This window comes from Poromitra crassiceps (assembly GCF_964638095.1).
Source record: "Poromitra crassiceps genome assembly, chromosome: 12".
NCBI classification, from domain to species: domain Eukaryota; kingdom Metazoa; phylum Chordata; class Actinopteri; order Beryciformes; family Melamphaidae; genus Poromitra; species Poromitra crassiceps.
This window is the reverse complement of record NC_139632.1, coordinates 36,971,933-36,992,740: the sequence shown is the minus strand read 5'-3', so window position 1 is coordinate 36,992,740 and position 20,808 is coordinate 36,971,933. Positions and strand designations below refer to the sequence as shown.

At 44.7% G+C, this 20,808-nt stretch overlaps 1 protein-coding gene across 1 annotated transcript in view; it reads left to right on the top strand.

Annotated features, from left to right (window-relative positions):
- Positions 1-7,840: 7,840 nt before the first annotated feature.
- LOC310786203 (deoxynucleotidyltransferase terminal-interacting protein 2-like) overlaps positions 7,841-20,808 on the top strand; it is a gene marked incomplete at both ends in the record, with an annotated part of 55,631 nt that continues 42,663 nt past the window's right edge. Inside the window, 2 exons of the mRNA XM_083647374.1 lie at positions 7,841-7,967; positions 15,687-15,766. Coding sequence (XP_083503500.1) covers positions 7,841-7,967; positions 15,687-15,766 — 207 coding nt within the window. The remainder of the gene's footprint in view (positions 7,968-15,686; positions 15,767-20,808) is intronic.

The following is a 20,808-nucleotide window of genomic DNA, read 5'->3' as shown; positions in this document are numbered from 1 at the left end:
TGAACTGCAACAACTGCAACAAACGTCCAAAAGGACGTCCTTGAGCGCATCTACGCCGTGGACGTGGCACACTTTCTGTAACGCAGTCGTTCAATTATCTGGCCCCACTCATTCTTCCTGCAAGACAGCCTATTGGTCGCTCCTGGTACTGCAAGACTAGTCTCTCTTCACGGTGCTTCGCCTGCAGCCTCTGCTAGGAGCCGCCGGAAGTCTCTTGTGATTCAGAGACTTGTGATTCAGACCCTCCTTCGCTGGGAGCTAGCTGACGTCGACGGTGGGTCTGAGCACGTGAGACTAGCTTGTGACTTGGATTTGAACCCTCATATTTTAATTTGTCCCCGTTGCCATGAGAAAAAGTAAATAAAAATATCATGTCATTCACGTGAGTCAATTGTTTAATTTTGTTGTGGTTAGCTAACTTGGCTTAGTACTGTAGCATTAGGAACGGGACGAAATGCTTATCCCACAACACGTTTCGATATGTAGTTCACAATTCAATACAACTACAACAACATGATGTAAATAAAATTGTTGGAAGATGGTGGGCACTTTAAATGCGGTCACCCGGGGGACATCACACTGTTGTCGTTTTTTCTTATAGAAATAATTATGAGAGGGGTGCCCCGTTTTTCACTTGAGCACCTGCCCCCCGAAATGTCTGTGCACAGCACGCCACTGAAAAAGACCAGTGTGGGAGAATTTCACCCAAAAAGTCAACAGTATTCATTGTCAACATTGTAATAGAATGTTGAACCACAATGACAGCTAATGCAGGAAGTTTGGTTCGTTAAGATGTTTGTGTAGGCCTAACGACAGGTGTAAAACCCGCATTTTGTACTTTCTCTTTTGTATGTCAAAACCTGTTTTTATATCATGATTCATTGATTCATTGATCTTTAACACGACCAAATTATCGATTAAGGAAATTGATTCAAATTTGCATCCCTAGAACCGGGCCTATGATGCTCAGGCAAGACTGGTTAACAGACTTTGATATAATTTGGTTCCAACTTCATGGACGCAAATGAGGAACTGGGCTGCCCTGGAATCAAATTATCTCTAACTTGAGCAGGTCAGAGGCAGGTCAGGGTACTGCAGCCAGGTCAGAGGCAGGTCAGGGTACAGCCACGGTACAGTCTGTGCTTTAAGAATGAGCGCTCCACAAATCACATCAAGCCCTGTTCTCTGGGGTTGTTCACAGCTTTCACAGAGAAGCTGGAGCAACCCGAACCTGAACAGTATTGGAAAGTAGGGATGGGCGATCATCCTTATTTTCATATCGTCCAATCGTGGTTATTAGAGATTGGCGATAGATGATCAAATCACCATAATCTGGCCGTCATTTTAATTGTTATTATTATTATTTTTGATAAAGAGACCTATTCCTATTTAATTCCATTAATAATTTGGAGAGAAAACACAATCGATCATAATATATTATTGAATGCAGCCTGTAGAAGAACAAACGGGGAGATTATGCACTTATAAGAGAAAAGATTAAAGACCATGCATTCTGAAGCCGCCTCGTGCTGAAACTCTGCATGCCTTTTTTGCTACTGTCTCCTTTCCATGTTCCTTTTGGATGATTTAACACCGGCCGTAAGGTAACGTAACTGTTACACTGTTGCACTCTTCATAGAAAGTAACAACATGGAGGCTGGAGTAAAGTGTGAACGAGATCGCCATGAGATTTATTCTCAGCAGAGAGAACCAGAGGCAGTGTCAAGAACACGGCAAATAACACAACCATAAGACGGAAAATAACACAACCGTTAACCTTCAAAATTAAAGCACGCAGTGCAAAATCAACTTCAATCACTCATAGCCTTAACTATGAGGAACCTCCATGAAATAGCTTACACGTCAAAAAGAGTGAAACTAGTCTAAAGCTCAAAATGTACATTAAGGTTAACGTTGCATTTAATTTTGAAAGCCCGCTGCGGCGGAAGACATACTTTTACATTCTGGCTGACTTGACGGTGATCGTTGAAACTGGACACTAGTATAGAGCAGCAGAGAGGACCCAAGAGAGCAGAGGAGTGCTGTAACTTTAAAGTACAGCTTTTCCCCCCTCACTCGTGCTGCCTGAGCTCTGGGCGGACATGCTCCTCCAGAAACATCTCGAAGTGTACAGTAGGGCGCAGCTTATAGAGGTTATTTCTATAACATCTTATGCTAGTAAATGAGTTCAAATCGCCTTAAATATCACTGTGGAAAAGCCAATTGGCGACTTCAATTGGCTTTTGACTTCAATCGTCAATATCCGATTTTACATCAATATACGATTTTACATCAATATACGATTTTAAATTAATATACGATTTTACGTCAATATACGATTTTACGTCAATATACGATTTTACATCAATATACGATTTTACGTCAATATACGATTTTACGTCAATATACGATTTTACGTCAATATACGATTTTACGATTACGATTACGTATATCGATATTGTGATATACGATTTGATCGCAAATCGGCCCACCCCTATTGGAAAGCCAGCTCTTGGACGTGCACAGTCAGAGGCAATAGACAACAGAATGAGAGCCGGAAAGCAAAAATGTATCTGGCAACCTTCCAATCACAAGTTGGCTACTCTAGTCAGTCATTAAGCTATTTACCAGCCCCTATTCCCAAACACTGAGGGGGGGAGATGAGGCTGGGATGTTGGGAGCCGGCAGATAGAGAACGGCTGTGTGGAGCGATGTTATAAAATAATGTCATTAAGAATACAATACCCTCCCTATCTCATTAAAAATCGTTCTACAGTTGGCTTTCTTTGGCCCGATCTCACCAACTCTCCAACCTGGAAGAGGACCAAGACCTGCATTTTCAGCTCATTGCCACCCGAGTTTGAATGCCATTGTCCTCCTCACACTGCCTCTCAGCCTGGATGCCTGTAGTTCATGACAACATGTTGGTATTCTGATCAGCCGTATGAAACGGGCCTGCGATCCATTCTGGACACCAGGCCGACTATCCAATAATATGTGCAATTAAAACAAACAGCAGCAGGGATGAGAAGTTTGGATTCAAACTCTAATCCACTGCAGGTTACTAATGACCGGCTAAAATTGTATTAATTAATTATGCATGGATTATACCAACTCAGAAATATAATCCGACTGTTTTTCAATTACTAGTCGATTCCGAGGCTCCCCCGCTGTGCGGCCTTGCCCGCAGCTCGGCTGCTGTGTGGCCTCGCCTGCCCTATTGGCACGCGCACAATGTCTCCCTCTCTCTCCCCCTCTCTCTCTCTCCCCACTCTCTCTCCCTCTCCTCTTTCTCCCTCCCTCTCCTCCTCTCCGTCTCCTCTCCTCTCCTCTCCTCTCCTCTCACTCCCTCTCCTCCTCTCCTCTCCTCTCCTCTCCTCTCCTCTCCTCTCACTCCCTCTCCTCTCCTCTCACTCCCTCCCTCTCCTCTCCTCTCCTCTCCCTCTCCTCTCCTCTCACTCCCTCCCTCTCCTCTCCTCTCCTCTCCCTCTCCTCTCCTCTCCTCTCCTCTCACTCCCTCTCCTCCTCTCCTCTCCTCTCCTCTCCTCTCCTCTCCTCTCACTCCCTCCCTCTCCTCTCCTCTCCTCTCCTCTCCTCTCCTCCCCTCCCTCTCCTCCTCTCCCTCTCCTCTCTCTCCCTCCCGATTTTCATCCAACAGCTCTCACGTGCAGATATTATTATTTAGCATAGCGTTAGCGGAGTTGCCTGCTCTCTGAGCTCATCAATGAGAGCTGTGTATCTGTGACTGCTGCTACTTCATAACTTAGAAACAAATTAAACGTCTTGAATTCACTTGAACACTTGTAACGCTACTTGCACTTGTTTGAGAATTAGGAAAGAAGTGCAGGAAGTTTCATGTTTACAACACGGCGTCTATCAGGTCCGCAGACTGCAGCTCACCGTCTAATGTGTGCTGCCTGGCCGCTGGGTGCGTTTGTTTGTGCTCACGGCGCGTGCCAGTGTGAGTTCCCCATGCTAAAAACAGTGTTGTTTGGCCCGAAGGACCCCGTCCAGCCAGAAAACTAGAGACTGTCTCCCAAAGCTACACCTCACGCTAGTCGGCTGTGCACACGGAGAGGGGAGAGGAGGAAAGAATTCCATCGTCCATTGCCCCAACCCTAGTCGGCAAAGAAATTCTAATAATAATTAGATCAGAATTCCACATGATCCACGTGATTCTTAACTGATCAATTAGCAATTTTTCGATAATTGGGGGACTTGCCCTGCGTTATAAATTCCAAATCTGTGGGAATTCCCGAAAATATGCGCGATACCCGCCGAATTTTAGGCCCATGGTTCAGTCTATTTTCTGGCCTCATTCAAATGAATGAGAAGTAAAAATCCAAATGCTACAAAGTACAAACTCATCCAGCATCTGATCTTGGTGTAGTTTATATTTTGGTTTTCATGGCGGTCAAGTGCCAAATAACCCCCATGTTAATACTAAGTGGAATATTGCTTTAACACTGGCAATTTTGCTGTGTGTTGATCTTTTTTTTCTTGGTTCTCCTCCAATGCCATTACATGTAATGCATGACTCCCCAGCCCTGCCCAGCCCTGCCCTGCGCTGCAGTGTGGAGGGGAGGGGAGCAGCAGATTGCCGGGGCCCGGGGCTGTGCCAGGCTCAGCGGGTCACATCCCTTCAGAGCCCAGGCCGGCCTGACGTCCAGCCTGCAGCGCTGCCTCCTGCCACCGGGGACGTCACGCTCCCAGAGACACGCCGCCAGCACCCCGCGGCCCTCCAGGCCTGATTCAGCTCACAGCTGACTGGATGAGCACATCGTGTCCCGGGACATATGGCCATGATTCATGTCTGTAACAGGGCTCACTCCTGTGCTGGCCTCAGAGGAGAGAGGAGGAGAGAGGAGGAACCAGGCGACCAGAAGTGTGAGTTCCGGGGCCATATCTTACGCCCAGTGCAAAATCTTTGCAACTTTCTAGCACTCAAAATCTCACTTTTTGTTATTTTAATTACGACTGGGTCATTGAAACACGTCCTTTGATGTGCGGTACTGACCCAGCGGTAATTTAAAGACAGAAAGTGAGATTTTGAATGCTCCGTTATCTTTACAACCATCCAAAGTACCAAGCAGGCCTGCGCAATCCAGATCTTCGTCAAAACTTGTCATTTTCAGCGTGCAGATTGCTGGCTTGCTAGTTAGCATTGTTGTTATTGTTTCACAGTGGCGGCATTTGAGAGCGGTAACACGCAGGGAGCGGGTAGGAATTTCCCTTCCGCTCCGATTGAAATGGTCAGAGCCAATGACAGAGCTTACACCCGCAGCCTGCTTCAGTTGAGTCAGACTACTTTACGTCTATTGTGAAATGCAAATTCGACTAAACTTCACCACACCCATATTGATTTTCCCCTCTCTGGTAGAAACCATAAGAAAGATAGAAATTGTCTCTAAGCATTAAAGACCTTGAAGTTACATGGATATACCTCAATTTCCTGCTGCAGCTCCTTATATTAAAAGCTTTCTGCTGACAGCGCTTTTATTGTGAAGAACGTATAGGAAGTTAAATGTGTTTATCACTCTGAGTTAGCGTAGCTTGATTAGCGGTGCTATTCTTCAATGCTATAGTATTCGCAACAACATTTGGGATATTTTTTCCAGCGAATTCAGAATCAGAATCAGAATCACTTTTATTGCCACAGTATGCAAGTTACATACGAGGAATTTGTCTTCGTGTCTGTATGCAGCGTAGCGGTTACATCAATATACAGGGATAAGAAGTAGGAAGATAACTAACGGCAATCGCAAGGTTGCAAGTGCAATCAAATCGAATCAAATCGAGTCAATATATACAATATGTACATGAGTGGTGAAGTGTTCTGTGGATGATAAATATGAATTTACGTTGGATTTACATGAGATTTACAGACTGAGATAGTTATAAACACTGCAGAAAGGTTAGCAGAGTAGAGAGTACAAGCAGAAACAGTAGAATAAGGCTGATGTCTGAACATACAGGGAGGTAAGTAGCTATTATTATTAGTTTATTATTAGTGCCCTGTAATTACAACTTGTGGCAGCAGAGAGCGCTGTTGCTGCTGCACAGCAGCTTTCTACACATTGGGGCATTAAGCACAGACTCAGAATGCGATGGTGGTTACTGGTTACCAAAATTATTTGGATTCTATTCTACACTAATGACAAATCTGGCCAAGGATTTCTAGCACAGTGGCTTGAGTTTCTTGTCCCGGTAAAGATTTCAGTGAGGACCAGTCAAATCCAAGGGAGCAAAGTGAATGGTCTCCCCAGGTTAGAACAAGATGGTCTGAGGAGGTCAGAGCAGCAGCACCCACGCTGACATCACACATTCACAGAGGAGAGGATACAGATGATTCTATTGGCTTTTGGATTCTTATTTTTATCCTGCAGCATTGCATCACCCAGTGACAGGCAACAGGCAACAACATGGGCACTTCAATGATTGGTGGAATAGACTAGTGATGGAACAAAATAATACCCATCAAACAATATGATTGGCTACGTGATATGGGGTTCACAATTTCATACAACCACAATACGAGGAAACAGATAAATGAAGATGTCTGACTGCAGAATTACGTTGATTTCTGAGCCACAAATCGTTCTGGCGATGGCATTGGCTTGTTAGATTGTAAACAACAATTTGAAAATGTCATTTATGAAGCACAAATAATATAATTGGGAAGCCTGTGAAATTGCGTTGTTCAAGCGTCATTAAGCGTCATTTAAGTGATTAGTACAGCAGAATAAAATGGAGCTAATATCGTGATTCATTTTCCGGCTCCACCACAGTCACGTTTTTGTAGTGCGATATATTGAAATTCGGCATAATCGTCCCATCTTTAGTTAACACCGAAACCCGTAGGGGAACACATGTTAACTGGCTGCATATACTAGCAGCCAAACGGATGAGAACAATTCGAACATATGGCTGTGAATAAATTGTTCTCATTGACTTCATATATCTGAGACACTGAACTCCGTTAGGTGAAAGGCCTTCCATTTGAACTTCCCAAGACACACCTCCTGATCAAAGGTTTCTTTAGATTATCAACGCCAGACTCAAATGATGGCTGTGCATATCAATTTCTAATGACTCCTCTCAAACCGCTTTCTCCTGCCCGCTAAGATGTCATAGCTGGGGGGGATGGAAGTGCAGTGCATCATGGGGGAGGTTCAGGACACAGCAGCTAGAATGGCAATAATAAATGCATTGCCAAGCACACATTTCAGAGCCAAAAAATGTCTGCTTCCTGCTGTCTGCCCTCTTCCCTCAACAGAAACATAATTTGAACAGAGGCATTAGTAATCAATAAAAGCCACATAGAAAAAGAGCTTGACACACGTCTCGTATCCAGATTGTGGCAATCAAATGTATAATATAATATTAATATTGTAGTGTGTATATAGCCTATGTGATGTTGCCAATAGGCTACAACTTATAAATAGACTTACATGCATGTACTAGCAGCCAAACAGATGCAGCCCTTGTTGGTAGGGGTGGAACTCCATACAAGCCCTGTGGGCTTCGTTCCCTCCTTGCACTGTTTTAGTGTGTGCTAAATAAATAAAACTCAACTAAAACTAAAAGTAAAACATGGCTATTTTTGTTCCACCCCCGATGTTATGTTGAGTGTTTGGTGAGAAAAGGAAAAGAGCCGTTCAAGAGCGGCACACTGCAGCATCAGTCCCGCCAGCCCATCGCTGGACTCGCTTTGACGTCAAAGTAAAGCAGACATCCCTAGTCCAGTCCTTTTTTAAATCTAACCATGGTGCAACAAGTACTTCAGCCGAGGCCAGCAAGACAGTAGAAAAGCGTATATTCCTCCTCGAGGAGAAACAGCATGGCTTATGGCTCGCCATACGCCAGCAAGACAAAAGAGGCAGAATGGCAGGAGAAGTTCACATGGTTAAGATGTGAGAAGGTGGGCGGAAAAGACAACATGTTCTGCACCATCTGTGAGAAGGCAGGTAGGAGAAACGGCTTCACCGAAGGCTCTATCAATTTGAAAGCACCGAGTCCAACCACACATCAGCTGTTCATTTAAGAGCCTACATTTGTTGGATGATTAGATCATAGCGTTTGTGTGTGTGTGTGTGTGTGTGTGTGTGTGTGTGTGTGTGTGTGTGTGTGTGTGTGTGTGTGTGTGTGTGTGTGTGTGTGTGTGTGTGTGTGTGTGCGTGTGTGTGTGTGTGTTTGCTGTTTTAAATGGTGGCTATATTATACAGGGCTCCAGACTAACTTTTTGTTGCCTTCTTTGTCATGTTGTACACATATTTGGCAAATTATTAAATTATACGCTTAAAGTCGAACTGAACCTGTTCGTCACGTGCATAATGAGTCCGTTTCAGACTGAAAACATAGTTTGTCTAATATGACAGGTTGAGAGGCGGGTCATAGTATCATGTCGATGATTTTATTTGACAATTCTGGGGACTGGATTGGGCTTTGGCCAATCCTGGCGTGTTCCGCCTCCAAATCGAGCGCGATTCAGTGTGTTGTGGCGCTCCCCTCGGGAAGAGCCTTTTGACGAGAGGAGTGGAGCTCAGCGAGCCGTAGGCAGCCAGCTGCCTTCGTGTTGCCGAGCGGAGAGTGCAGCACGTCGGCCTGGAATCTCCGAAGTGCGCGCCATTATCGCTGCTATAACGATACGATATCGCTGGAATGCGCGTTTTAACGAGCCAGTTACATTTATTTGCATTCTTAGAGATTATAGTTTTTGTTTTTTATCCATGTTTCTAACAATTGGCCAAGTTAGTAGTTAGTTTATGGGATAGGAATTCTGCCAGATGACAGGCACTAAGCGCCATTTTCGACTTCATTTGGAAGAGAAAATGATCCAGAAATGAAGATTTGATTGACAGCTGCATGTCGTGATATGATTGGTTGAAATGGGGTAGAAATTTGATAGTACTGGCCGGGTGACGTCAGCAAACTGTAAATTACTGTTATCAATGAAATCTTGAAAAACGAACTTTTGATGTGAAAAAGTGTGAAAAACTAAAGAAATTACATTGTTGTGATTTGTTTTGCATACATTATTAAATAGGTGCACTGCATACACAGGTATTTGAACCAAAAGAAAAGAAAAGTCATTCTTGGGTTCAGCTCGACTTTAAAGATTTTCATGTCAATAAATATCTGTTAAAGTCACTATCACCAACTGAGTTAACAAAGTGAGGATTGAGCCTATGGCCCACTGATGCCTTTGCATTGTAAGTATTGCAGCATTTATGAACTGGGTGTCTGTGATGTGATTATCACCTTACATTATGCTCCTAAATTGAAAAAGTTAGGAGCACATTTAAGGACACAATGATTAATCTAGCGTTCTCATGATGCACTATGAATTTCTTACCAGAATGACTCAATGCAGCTCATTGGCTATTGTCATTGAATTATCACTAACCATTTATTTAGACATCAGTTGTAGTTTGCCTAACATTATGTAATGGTGGTCATGATTGTAAACGTTCACGTTACTGTGTGATTAGTGTAGTGACATATCCCACAGTGTGCTGTGAAATTACAGTCTCACTGTGCACTGGAGACAGTGAAAAACCGTAGCAGATAGCTGCTCTTAGATGGTCTAACATTAACAGACACTTAGTCATATTGTCAACAACACATTTTAGCGATCTTGAATTACATGTTGGGTAACGTTAGTAATTCCAGAATTTGCTTGATCGTTAGCTAGCATTCCGCTAGCGATGCTAACATTAGACGCTAACATAAGACGCTATGTCACGCTAAGATGTCATTGTCATGCCAGCCAACCTAACGTTAGTCAGAACTCGTCTGCTGAAGCCGCGTACAAAACCACCATTTGACACATTTTAATTCCATCTGTTTGTGACTCCGATTCCGGTACGAGTGAGTCTGGCCGGCCGGTCACACCAGTAATGGATGGCTGACTGCAGACCGCTGCAGACTGTCCTGTGTTGTACTAGCGATAAGGACGATACGACTTCCAGTCGGATTTTCAAAGTAAAACGATTGTGCCCAAGTCTAAAGCACTCAGAAGCAATTGTATTTTATTTTTGTATTTCCCCTGTCTTTCTATGTGAGAGATTTAGATTGCCAGCGCTGCACGCTGTCGTGGCACAAGAGCAGGGTGAGAGAGAGAGGGGGAGAGAGAGAGAGAGAGAGAGAGAAAGACTCTACAAGACGCTATAAATTCCAAGGTGCACGAGTGCGTGTTATGAAAACATTTATATGCACTGGCAGATTTTAAGGTGGGAAATGGAGCCCTGTTATAGTTCAAAACGGGCTTGTAAATTCAAACCCGAACGTAATTAATTAATTAAAGCAGGACTAAACCCTAAAAAACACTTTTTTTCAGCTTTTAACCAATATATATGGCTTTTGAGGTGGTATGTGAAGGATTCTGGTCAAAATCTCCACATTTGAGACCAATCTGTTACAACTTTACAAACTCCTATCATTTCAGCAGCATAAGGGTCTATCTATGGGTTCAAACCTGCTTTTTTTGTGCCCTTAAATGAATGGCCGATTTAGTACATCGTGACGTCACAGTGGTATTTGCAGTAACACTGTTTCCATACGGATCACCAGCGTTAGTTTGTTGTTTATAACGTCCGTGGCTATATTTATCACGTTCTCTATCTATCTATCTCTGATACACTGAAAATACTGGGAGGCGGGCCATAGCGTCTCTGTCGATGATTTGATTTGACAGTTCTGGGCACTGGCGTTGGCGTTGGCCAATCATGGCGTGTTCCACGCCAACAAAATTAATTTAAAATTAAGATTTTGTTTGCTAAAAATAAGTTATGTATTTAGGAAATGATTACATCCATCTTTTTTCAATACATTTTGACTGGCTGGTAAATATTCTATATGGCCAGAATTTTGGAATGTTACCGGCTGCATTGGCCATCCAGAAAATAGTCCAGCGGAATCCCTGCTCATGGCAATCTAGTTTCTCTTTCCGCTGCCAAAATGTGGATTGGCACATCATCTCCACTTCCTTCCTTTAAAAGTGACAGTAGATTCCTCGTCCTGCTTCCATAGTTTGGATTTCACACTGAAGCTGCACTTTGGAAATGGCCTGTAAATGGCCTGCATTTATATAGCGCTTTTATCCAAAGCGCTTTACAGTCAGTAGGTACATTCACCCACTTTGTCATTTCCTGTGTGGAGAAGGTAACCCACACACCAGTGACCGTACTTACTCCACACCAGTGACCGTACTTACTCCACACCAGTGACCGTACTTACTCCACACCAGTGACCGTACTTACTCCACACCAGTGACCGTACTTACTCCACACCAGTGACCGTACTTACTCCACACCAGTGACCGTACTTACTCCACACCAGTGACCGTACTTACTCCACACCAGTGACCGTACTTACTCTACACCAGTGACCGTACTTACTCCACACCAGTGACCGTACTTACTCCACACCAGTGACCGTACTTACTCTACACCAGTGACCGTACTTACTCCACACCAGTGACCGTACTTACTCTACACCAGTGACCGTACTTACTCCACACCAGTGACCGTACTTACTCTACACCAGTGACCGTACTTACTCCACACCAGTGACCGTACTTACTCTACACCAGTGACCGTACTTACTCTACACCAGTGACCGTACTTACTCTACACCAGTGACCGTACTTACTCCACACCAGTGACCGTACTTACTCTACACCAGTGACCGTACTTACTCTACACCAGTGACCGTACTTACTCCACACCAGTGACCGTACTTACTCTACACCAGTGACCGTACTTACTCCACACCAGTGACCGTACTTACTCTACACCAGTGACCGTACTTACTCTACACCAGTGACCGTACTTACTCTACACCAGTGACCGTACTTACTCTACACCAGTGACCGTACTTACTCCACACCAGTGACCGTACTTACTCCACACCAGTGACCGTACTTACTCCACACCAGTGACCGTACTTACTCCACACCAGTGACCGTACTTACTCCACACCAGTGACCGTACTTACTCCACACCAGTGACCGTACTTACTCCACACCAGTGACCGTACTTACTCCACACCAGTGACCGTACACACCACAATTTATTTCAAGTAGAGATGGGATATCGGGATCGGGATATCGGTATAGAGCTCAACAGTCACATGACGTTCTGTGACGTCTCCTGGTCCGGAAGAGAATTCCCCATGCATTTTCTCCATAGAGACATTTCAAAAAACCCTTATATAACGAGTTATAAGGCTGGATCCAAGCCAACCAGCCACAAAAAATAAAAAGCGTGAAGAAAATCTTTTTTTTTTTTTTTTTGAAGGAATGAGGTGCTCTCCTTTGTTGTAGCCAGACATAATTGAGGCTGATAAGACGGGGGTAGGTTTACACAAAAACCTTGAATCTGTGAGAGGAAGTGCTTCAGTGTGAGGGCACAAAGTGGCATCTAAAACCCTGTGGTTACACAGAGGCCACAGGGACACACACACAATGATTGGTGGCACGCAATCCATTCAATTGAGCTAAAGACGTGTCGACCAAAGATGTCCCCTGAGGGCGGCCTGGACTATTCACAACAACGTCATCGTCCAACCCTCCAGCCATCAGCCAGCCCTCAGAAATGTGATCGCTTCATTTGATTTGATAACAATTGTGGGGTGAATGGGGTTGGGGTATGCAGAAAAAAAAAGAAAAAAAAAAGAAAAAAAAATTGAACTCCAGTCTATCTGAACTACTTGCTTATGCGTTGAACTAACATAACACTAGTATATATATATATATATATATATATATATATATATATATATATATATATACAGCACATGCTAGGGGACAGGAAGTCATGCACACTGCCACCACAGCACATGCTAGGGGACAGGAAGTCATGCACACTGCCACCACAGCACATGCTAGGGGACAGGAAGTCATGTACACTGCCACAGCACATGCTAGGGGACAGGAAGTCATGCTCTTGAGAATATGAAATCACTAGTGTCCTCTAGAGAGAGAGTGGCGTCAGCGGAGGACCAAAATGCGAGACTCATTAGCCAATGAACAGCCAGGAATGGGTCTCGCGCTACTTTTGCATGCGAAAATAAAGCTGATAATGTACAATTTGATTCAAGGGGGGGGAAACCCTTTAAGAGTACAAGACAAACTGTCTATTTTGCTGCAACTCGACAGTGCTGCTTAATCCAGGACCTTACTTCCTGGAACTCTTGAGAGTAAAAAAACTGGTCCATTGGAGTGAATGGAGATGTCGGGACTCTTCATCTACATGGCTCTGGAAATGACTATCTCAAATCAAACCAAACAGTGGGGCTTTCGTTCATGATAAACTGTTTGCCTGCTCCGGTCCTCTGTAGGAATGCTAATGAAAAGAGTTGTCGACGTTTTCGCTGAACTTTGAAACGTTTTAACGCGGAGCGCCTAAAACCTACAGAGAGTTATTAGTGAGCTTCTGATTCACGCCAGCAGAGCTAAACGTTAATTAACAACAAATCTGTACAGAGAGGAACAGACTAATTAGCATTCAGCGCTTACAACATAAAGATCCGCCGAGCAAGCAGTCTGTGATAACCCGCTTGTGTGGAAATATTAGCCTTTGAAAAACTGCAGTGTTTTGACTGATATGAAAATATAACTGACAACATCTCAAAATGTGTTTGAAGGCTCGGATGGCTGCTAATGTACCAGCAATGTCATAACATTGACTAATGCCTGCTCCCTTCCTTCTTTGCTGTGTAGGTTATCTAGTAAAGTGGAATGCCTGCTCCCTTCCCTCTTTGCTGTGTAGGTTATCTAGTAAAGTGGTTCTCAATGTGGGGTCCCCAACCCCAACAGCTCCAGTGGAGCTGCTGCTCAGTGGCCAGCAGATCAGACTGTGGTTGTACTGGTCAGCTTCCAGGTGTGAATGTGTGTGTGTGAATGTGAACAGGGCGCTCCTGAAAAAGAGAGCATTGCTCTCAGTGAGACTCCACCTGTATAAATAAATAGAAAAATCCATTTCAAGTTTAAGTGCCACCAACAATGCTATAGCATAATGCTATAGTATAGGGCTAACAGAGAGGGAACAATGAAAGGAGTGAAAGTTGAGTCCATTGAATGTAAGGGCACGGCTGTGTACTGACGCTTGCTTAGTGTAATGAGCCCACTAATCTAGGTCTGCTTTAATGATGCCACCATGATTTAACCTACATTAAATATAGCCTTTTTTTTCCTCTCTCACACACAATGACACTCTGGTTTGCATGATGATGCATAAGGTGGAAACAAATGAATGGAAACATGTTGCATGATATTTCTACGGGACATAGTTCATGAGAAAGAATAAAATAATGTCCTTCAAAGAGCTTAGTTGCAAGTTGACTTAAAGCTACTATATAAATGTGAGGGCATTGAGAAAAGTGCAGAATGTCGAGAAGAGTCAGAAACCTCAAAAATATTGCCCAAAAGTTGGATTATTTTAGAATGAAGAAGTTAATTAAAAAGTATAATAATTTCAAAATGGGTCAAATCAGTCTGTCAGGCGAATTAAAATGCATCTCTAATTCTGTGATCAACATTGCTGGGCAAACATGTCACTTATAGAGCTACGAATGTTGAACAATTAAACATGAATCTGTTTTTCTCACTTTAGTCAGATAGATAGTGTTGCTGCCTCGAAATGACACATTGAATAATGACAACTGACTAAATATGTAATTTATATGAACTAATGAGCTAAGTGGAGAGGAACAGGGTCTGGTCTGGTCTGGAATGGACTAATGGGAATGAGGATGAGGATGCAAACAGACATGGATTGGATTTGATGATGGGCTATAACAATGTTGTCTGTTTGTCTTTCTTAGAAGAAAATGGGTGATAAAAGTTTATAGATAGTTCAGCATTTTCTGCACGTTGCTCCTGTTTATCACCAGGTCAGACTAATGTAGAGCCAGACATCGCCTTTGTAGAATCAATGATCACTGATTTCAGATAAGATAACTGTACTTCCATTCTTTGTGCTTTTAAAACGTTGTTTGTTTATTATTTAAAAAAAAGTTTGGGGGGGGGGGGGGGGGGGGGTCAATCGAAAAACAATCCAAAAATCTATTCCCCCCCTCCCAAATTGTACTTGGCCAATTCCCCCTGCTGTCCCGGTCTTTGCTCCACAACCTCTGCCAATCTGGGGAGAGTTGTAGACTAGCACATGCTTCCTCCAATACATGTGCTGTCGCCAGCAGCTTCTTTACACCTGACAGCGAGGAGTTTCACTGGCAGGACACACCACGTGGGAGGATCATGCTATTCCCCCCAGTTCTCCTCCCCCCACGAAAAGGTGCCCCGACCGACCATAGGCATAGGCACTAGTGCAGTGACCAAGACAAATACCCTTAATCTGGCTTCCCACCCGCAGACACGACCAATTGTGCCTGTATTGTCCGACCAAGCCGTAACACGTGGGCTCGAACCTGCGACCCTCGTGCTGCTAGGGCGGAGAATCTACCACTGCACTACCCGGACGCACCATAATGTAATTTTCTTACTTGGCATGAAATCAAGGGAAACACATTTTTAGGGGGAACACATTCCCAAGTAATGGGGGGGGGGGGTGATGGGTAGCAGCACGGACGTCGCCAAAACCGGGATCTGGTGGATTACCACATTGAGACTGAAAGGAGGGGGAGCTCCGAGCTACTTCTGTTCTTTTGTGCTGCGATGTATTCAGGGTCCCTCCGTCAGGGCGGGAGCTGTCAGTTTGCAGGGAGAAGGAGGACAAGTTTCAGCGCGGGGGTGTCGGAGCTCGATGTGAGCGTGGTATCAGCCACAGACAGGCTCACAGCAACTGTTGTCTTCCTTTAAGACCGTTCACAAAGGATTCTCCTCTGTTAACACACACGGTCCCGCCTGGCTCTGGCTCTTACCCTTCACTTTCTACCACCGACATCAGACATAAACAACTTGGTGTTTTCTGTTCTGCACTAGCTGCATTCCAAAGCCGAGGAGCCTTGAACACAGTGAGCCACTACAGTACATACTACATGCTAATCGCTTTAACTGTAACACAGTGTGTAGCCTTGTCCTGATCATTCACATTATTGTTGGCATGCAGAGAGAGTCTGGGAGCGAGTCAAGGTCACCGTCTCAACACTGGAACCTATTCATCTGTAACATCCAGCACAGGAACAGGAAGGTATCATTACGAGAGGAGATACAGGAAGAGAGGAGATACATGTAGAGAGGAGAGACAGGTAGAGAGGTGAGACAGGTAGAGAGGAGATACAGGTAGAGAGGAGAGACAGGTAGAGAGGAGATACAGGAAGAGAGGAGATACAGGTAGAGAGGTGAGACAGGTAGAGAGGAGATACAGCTAGAGAGGAGATACGTGTAGAGAGGTGAGACAGGTAGAGAGGAGATACATGTAGAGAGGTGAGACAGGTAGAGAGGTGAGACAGGTAGAGAGTAGATACAGGAAGAGAGGAGATACAGGTAGAGAGGAGATACATGTAGAGAGTAGATACAGGAAGAGAGGAGATACAGGTAGAGAGGAGATACATGTAGAGAGGAGATACAGGTAGAGAGGAGATACATGTAGAGAGGAGATACAGGTAGAGAGGAGATACAGGTAGAGAGGTGAGACAGGTAGAGAGGTGAGACAGGTAGAGAGGAGATACAGGTAGAGAGGAGATACATGTAGAGAGGTGAGACAGGTAGAGAGGAGATACAGCTAGAGAGGAGATACATGTAGAGAGGTGAGAGAGAGGTGAGACAGCTAGAGAGGAGATACAGGTAGAGAGGAGATACAGGTAGAGAGGAGATACATGTAGAGAGGTGAGACAGGTAGAGAGGAGATACAGCTAGAGAGGAGATACATGTAGAGAGGTGAGACAGGTAGAGAGGAGATACATGTAGAGAGGTGAGACAGGTAGAGAGGTGAGACAGCTAGAGAGGAGATACAGGTAGAGAGGAGATACATGTAGAGAGGAGATACATGTAGAGAGGAGATACAGGTAGAGAGGAGATACAGGTAGAGAGGTGAGACAGGTAGAGAGGAGATACAGGTAGAGAGGAGATACATGTAGAGAGGTGAGACAGGTAGAGAGTAGATACATGTAGAGAGGTGAGACAGCTAGAGAGGAGATACAGGTAGAGAGGAGATACATGTAGAGAGGAGATACATGTAGAGAGGAGATACAGGTAGAGAGGAGATACAGGTAGAGAGGTGAGACAGGTAGAGAGGAGATACAGGTAGAGAGGAGATACATGTAGAGAGGTGAGACAGGTAGAGAGGTGATACATGTAGAGAGGAGATACAGGTAGAGAGTAGATACATGTAGAGAGGTGAGACAGCTAGAGAGGAGATACAGGTAGAGAGGAGATACATGTAGAGAGGTGAGACAGCTAGAGAGGAGATACAGGTAGAGAGGAGATACAGGTAGAGAGGAGATACAGGAAGAGAGGAGATACAGGTAGAGAGGAGATACATGTAGAGAGGAGATACAGGTAGAGAGGAGATACAGGTAGAGAGGAGATACAGGTAGAGAGGAGATACAGGTAGAGAGGAGATACAGGTAGAGAGGTGAGACAGGTAGAGAGGAGATACAGGTAGAGAGGAGATACAGGTAGAGAGGAGATACATGTAGAGAGGTGAGACAGGTAGAGAGGAGATACAGGTAGAGAGGAGATACAGGTAGAGAGGAGATACAGGTAGAGAGGTGAGACATGTAGAGAGGAGATACAGGTAGAGAGGAGATACAGGTAGAGAGGTGAGACAGGTAGAGAGGAGATACAGGTAGAGAGGAGATACATGTAGAGAGGTGAGACAGGTAGAGAGGAGATACAGGTAGAGAGGAGATACAGGTAGAGAGGAGATACATGTAGAGAGGTGAGACAGGTAGAGAGGAGATACATGTAGAGAGGTGAGACAGGTAGAGAGGAGATACAGGTAGAGAGGAGATACAGGTAGAGAGGAGATACATGTAGAGAGGAGATACAGGTAGAGAGGAGATACAGGTAGAGAGGTGAGACAGGTAGAGAGGAGATACAGGTAGAGAGGAGATACATGTAGAGAGGTGAGACAGGTAGAGAGGAGATACATGTAGAGAGGTGAGACAGCTAGAGAGGAGATACAGGTAGAGAGGAGATACATGTAGAGAGGAGATACATGTAGAGAGGAGATACAGGTAGAGAGGAGATACAGGTAGAGAGGTGAGACAGGTAGAGAGGAGATACAGGTAGAGAGGAGATACATGTAGAGAGGTGAGACAGGTAGAGAGGTGATACATGTAGAGAGGAGATACAGGTAGAGAGTAGATACATGTAGAGAGGTGAGACAGCTAGAGAGGAGATACAGGTAGAGAGGAGATACATGTAGAGAGGTGAGACAGGTAGAGAGGAGATACATGTAGAGAGGTGAGACAGGTAGAGAGGTGATACATGTAGAGAGGAGATACAGGTAGAGAGTAGATACATGTAGAGAGGTGAGACAGCTAGAGAGGAGATACAGGTAGAGAGGAGATACATGTAGAGAGGTGAGACAGCTAGAGAGGAGATACATGTAGAGAGGAGATACAGGTAGAGAGGAGATACAGGAAGAGAGGAGATACAGGTAGAGAGGAGATACAGGTAGAGAGGAGATACAGGTAGAGAGGTGAGACAGGTAGAGAGGAGATACAGGTAGAGACTAGAGCAGTGTTTCCCAAATTATGGGTCGGGACCCAATTTGGGTCGCGGACCCGTGGGGGGTGGGTCGCCAACTGGTCGTCATGGCAACTCATTACTGTATGTACATCAAATGTGTCTTTTGGATCGCAAGATGAAAAAGTTTGGGAACCCCTGCTCTAGAGAGGTGCTGCTGTTTATAGAGAGCCAAAGTGAACGTCACTTCCTGCTTCAGCATGCGTACTAGGCTTGGGTCGTATTAAGGTATTAAGGTATACCGGGGTATTTAGAAATCACGATGGTATGATACCAATGCTGTCAATACCGTATACCGGGGTATGAAGTCAGGAAGGTATGAAGGAAGGTATGAAAAGATAGATACCGCCCAAGCCTAATGCGCACCAGAGATTTTCATCTGCCATTTATTTTCCCATAATGCTTATAAAAATAGTTGTACTTGTTCAAATCAAACGGTTCATATATATATACTGTATATATATATATATATATACAGTGTATATATATATATATATATATATATATATATATATATATATATATATATATATATGCTATAATTAGAAACAGGACCACAGAACATTTCACTCCTCTGGTCAGTCGGGGCGCCTGTTCGGAGGGAGCGTAACTGGGGGGAATAGCGTGATCCTCCTACGCGCTATGTGCTGCCGCCTGCTGGTGAAACTCCTCACTGACAGGTGAAAAGACGCGCCGCCGCTGCCGCCGGCTAGCGACTGCACATCGGAGGAAGCATGTTCTAGATCATCGGCAGAGGAGCAATGATCAGGACAGCAGAGGGAATTGGCAATGGTGTAGGTGGGGGAAATAATGAAGGCCTCATGTGTCAGTAAACACTTCGTTTCCCTGTCTAATGTGGAGTAAACGCTTCACTCCATCACTGACTCCACCCCCACCCCCCACCCCTCCCACCACCACCCCACCCCCCTGCTGGGAAGTGAAACAGAAATGTGATCTTGTCCGGCAGACTGTGCAGCGGCCAATCAATGCAGAGGGAATTGATTACAGTCTCTGGCTGGTCCCTAACGAGCAGTGAGGGAGGCTACGACGAGGAGAGACGGGGCTTGAATTCAGACTTCACCCTGCCGGCCCCAGCCTGCTGTCTGTGGCCACTTCCTGTCGCTCCTCCTCCAGACTGAGCTTCATCGATGTCATTGATCCACTGGTGCTGCTGTGAAAGGCTGGAAAGGGCCCTGATCACTTCTCTGACAGACGCACAAACGCCTCTGTGCTGCTGCCTCGTCACACAGACTCGTGTTGTGACGAGTCTCTGTGCTGCTGCCTCGTCACACAGACTCGTGTTGTGACGAGTCTCTGTGCTGCTGCCTCGTCACACAGACTCGTGTTGTGACGAGTCGGGCTGTGAAGCTTTGATTGAAACACAGGCAGAGAGTTGATGATGGATGTAACAAGGGCTAGACCTACAGTGGGGATGGGACGATGTATCCAAATGAAATGTATAGGTACATAGAGAGGCAAAGTGACCGCCTACTTCCTGCTTCAACACTGTACCAGAGATTTTCACCCGCCATTTATTTTCCCATAGACACTTCGTAAAATGCTTATAAAAAGAGTTTTACTGGTTCAAACCAAACGGTTCAGCTAACGCTATAATCGGGAGAGACCATAGAACATTTCACTCGGAACGAAAACTTCAAAAAACAACATCGAAAAAATATTTTCTTCAAACCCACATTTTTTTAACGTTTTGTTATGCAAAACGTTTAAAAAATGTTATGCGATCTCTCCTGTTTCTAAATATATCTGTACCATATATGAGAAGAACACCTTGCCTCTTTCTAGATGTACTTGTGTACTTGTGTCTTGTGTTTTAGCTCAGGGATATATACTGTATATATGTGGACGCCGGGCTGGACAAAAAGGAGAGATAAGGGTCCGGGAGCAGAACGGCCATTCATCCTTGTCAGCGGTGCATTAAAACACAGCTTCCTCCTGGCAGCTCACAAACAACATGGCGGTGTCATAAATTCACTGGCTCTTTTTGGTTTCTTTATCTTTCCGAATTTATTGCTGAAATAAACTTGAACTGTGGCCATGAAAATGCTTATATCCGTGCCGGTAACATGGCTAACTATTTGTTGCATCGTCGCTCGTAAATCAGGCGGCGAGAGCGAGCCTGTCTGGGGCCCCAG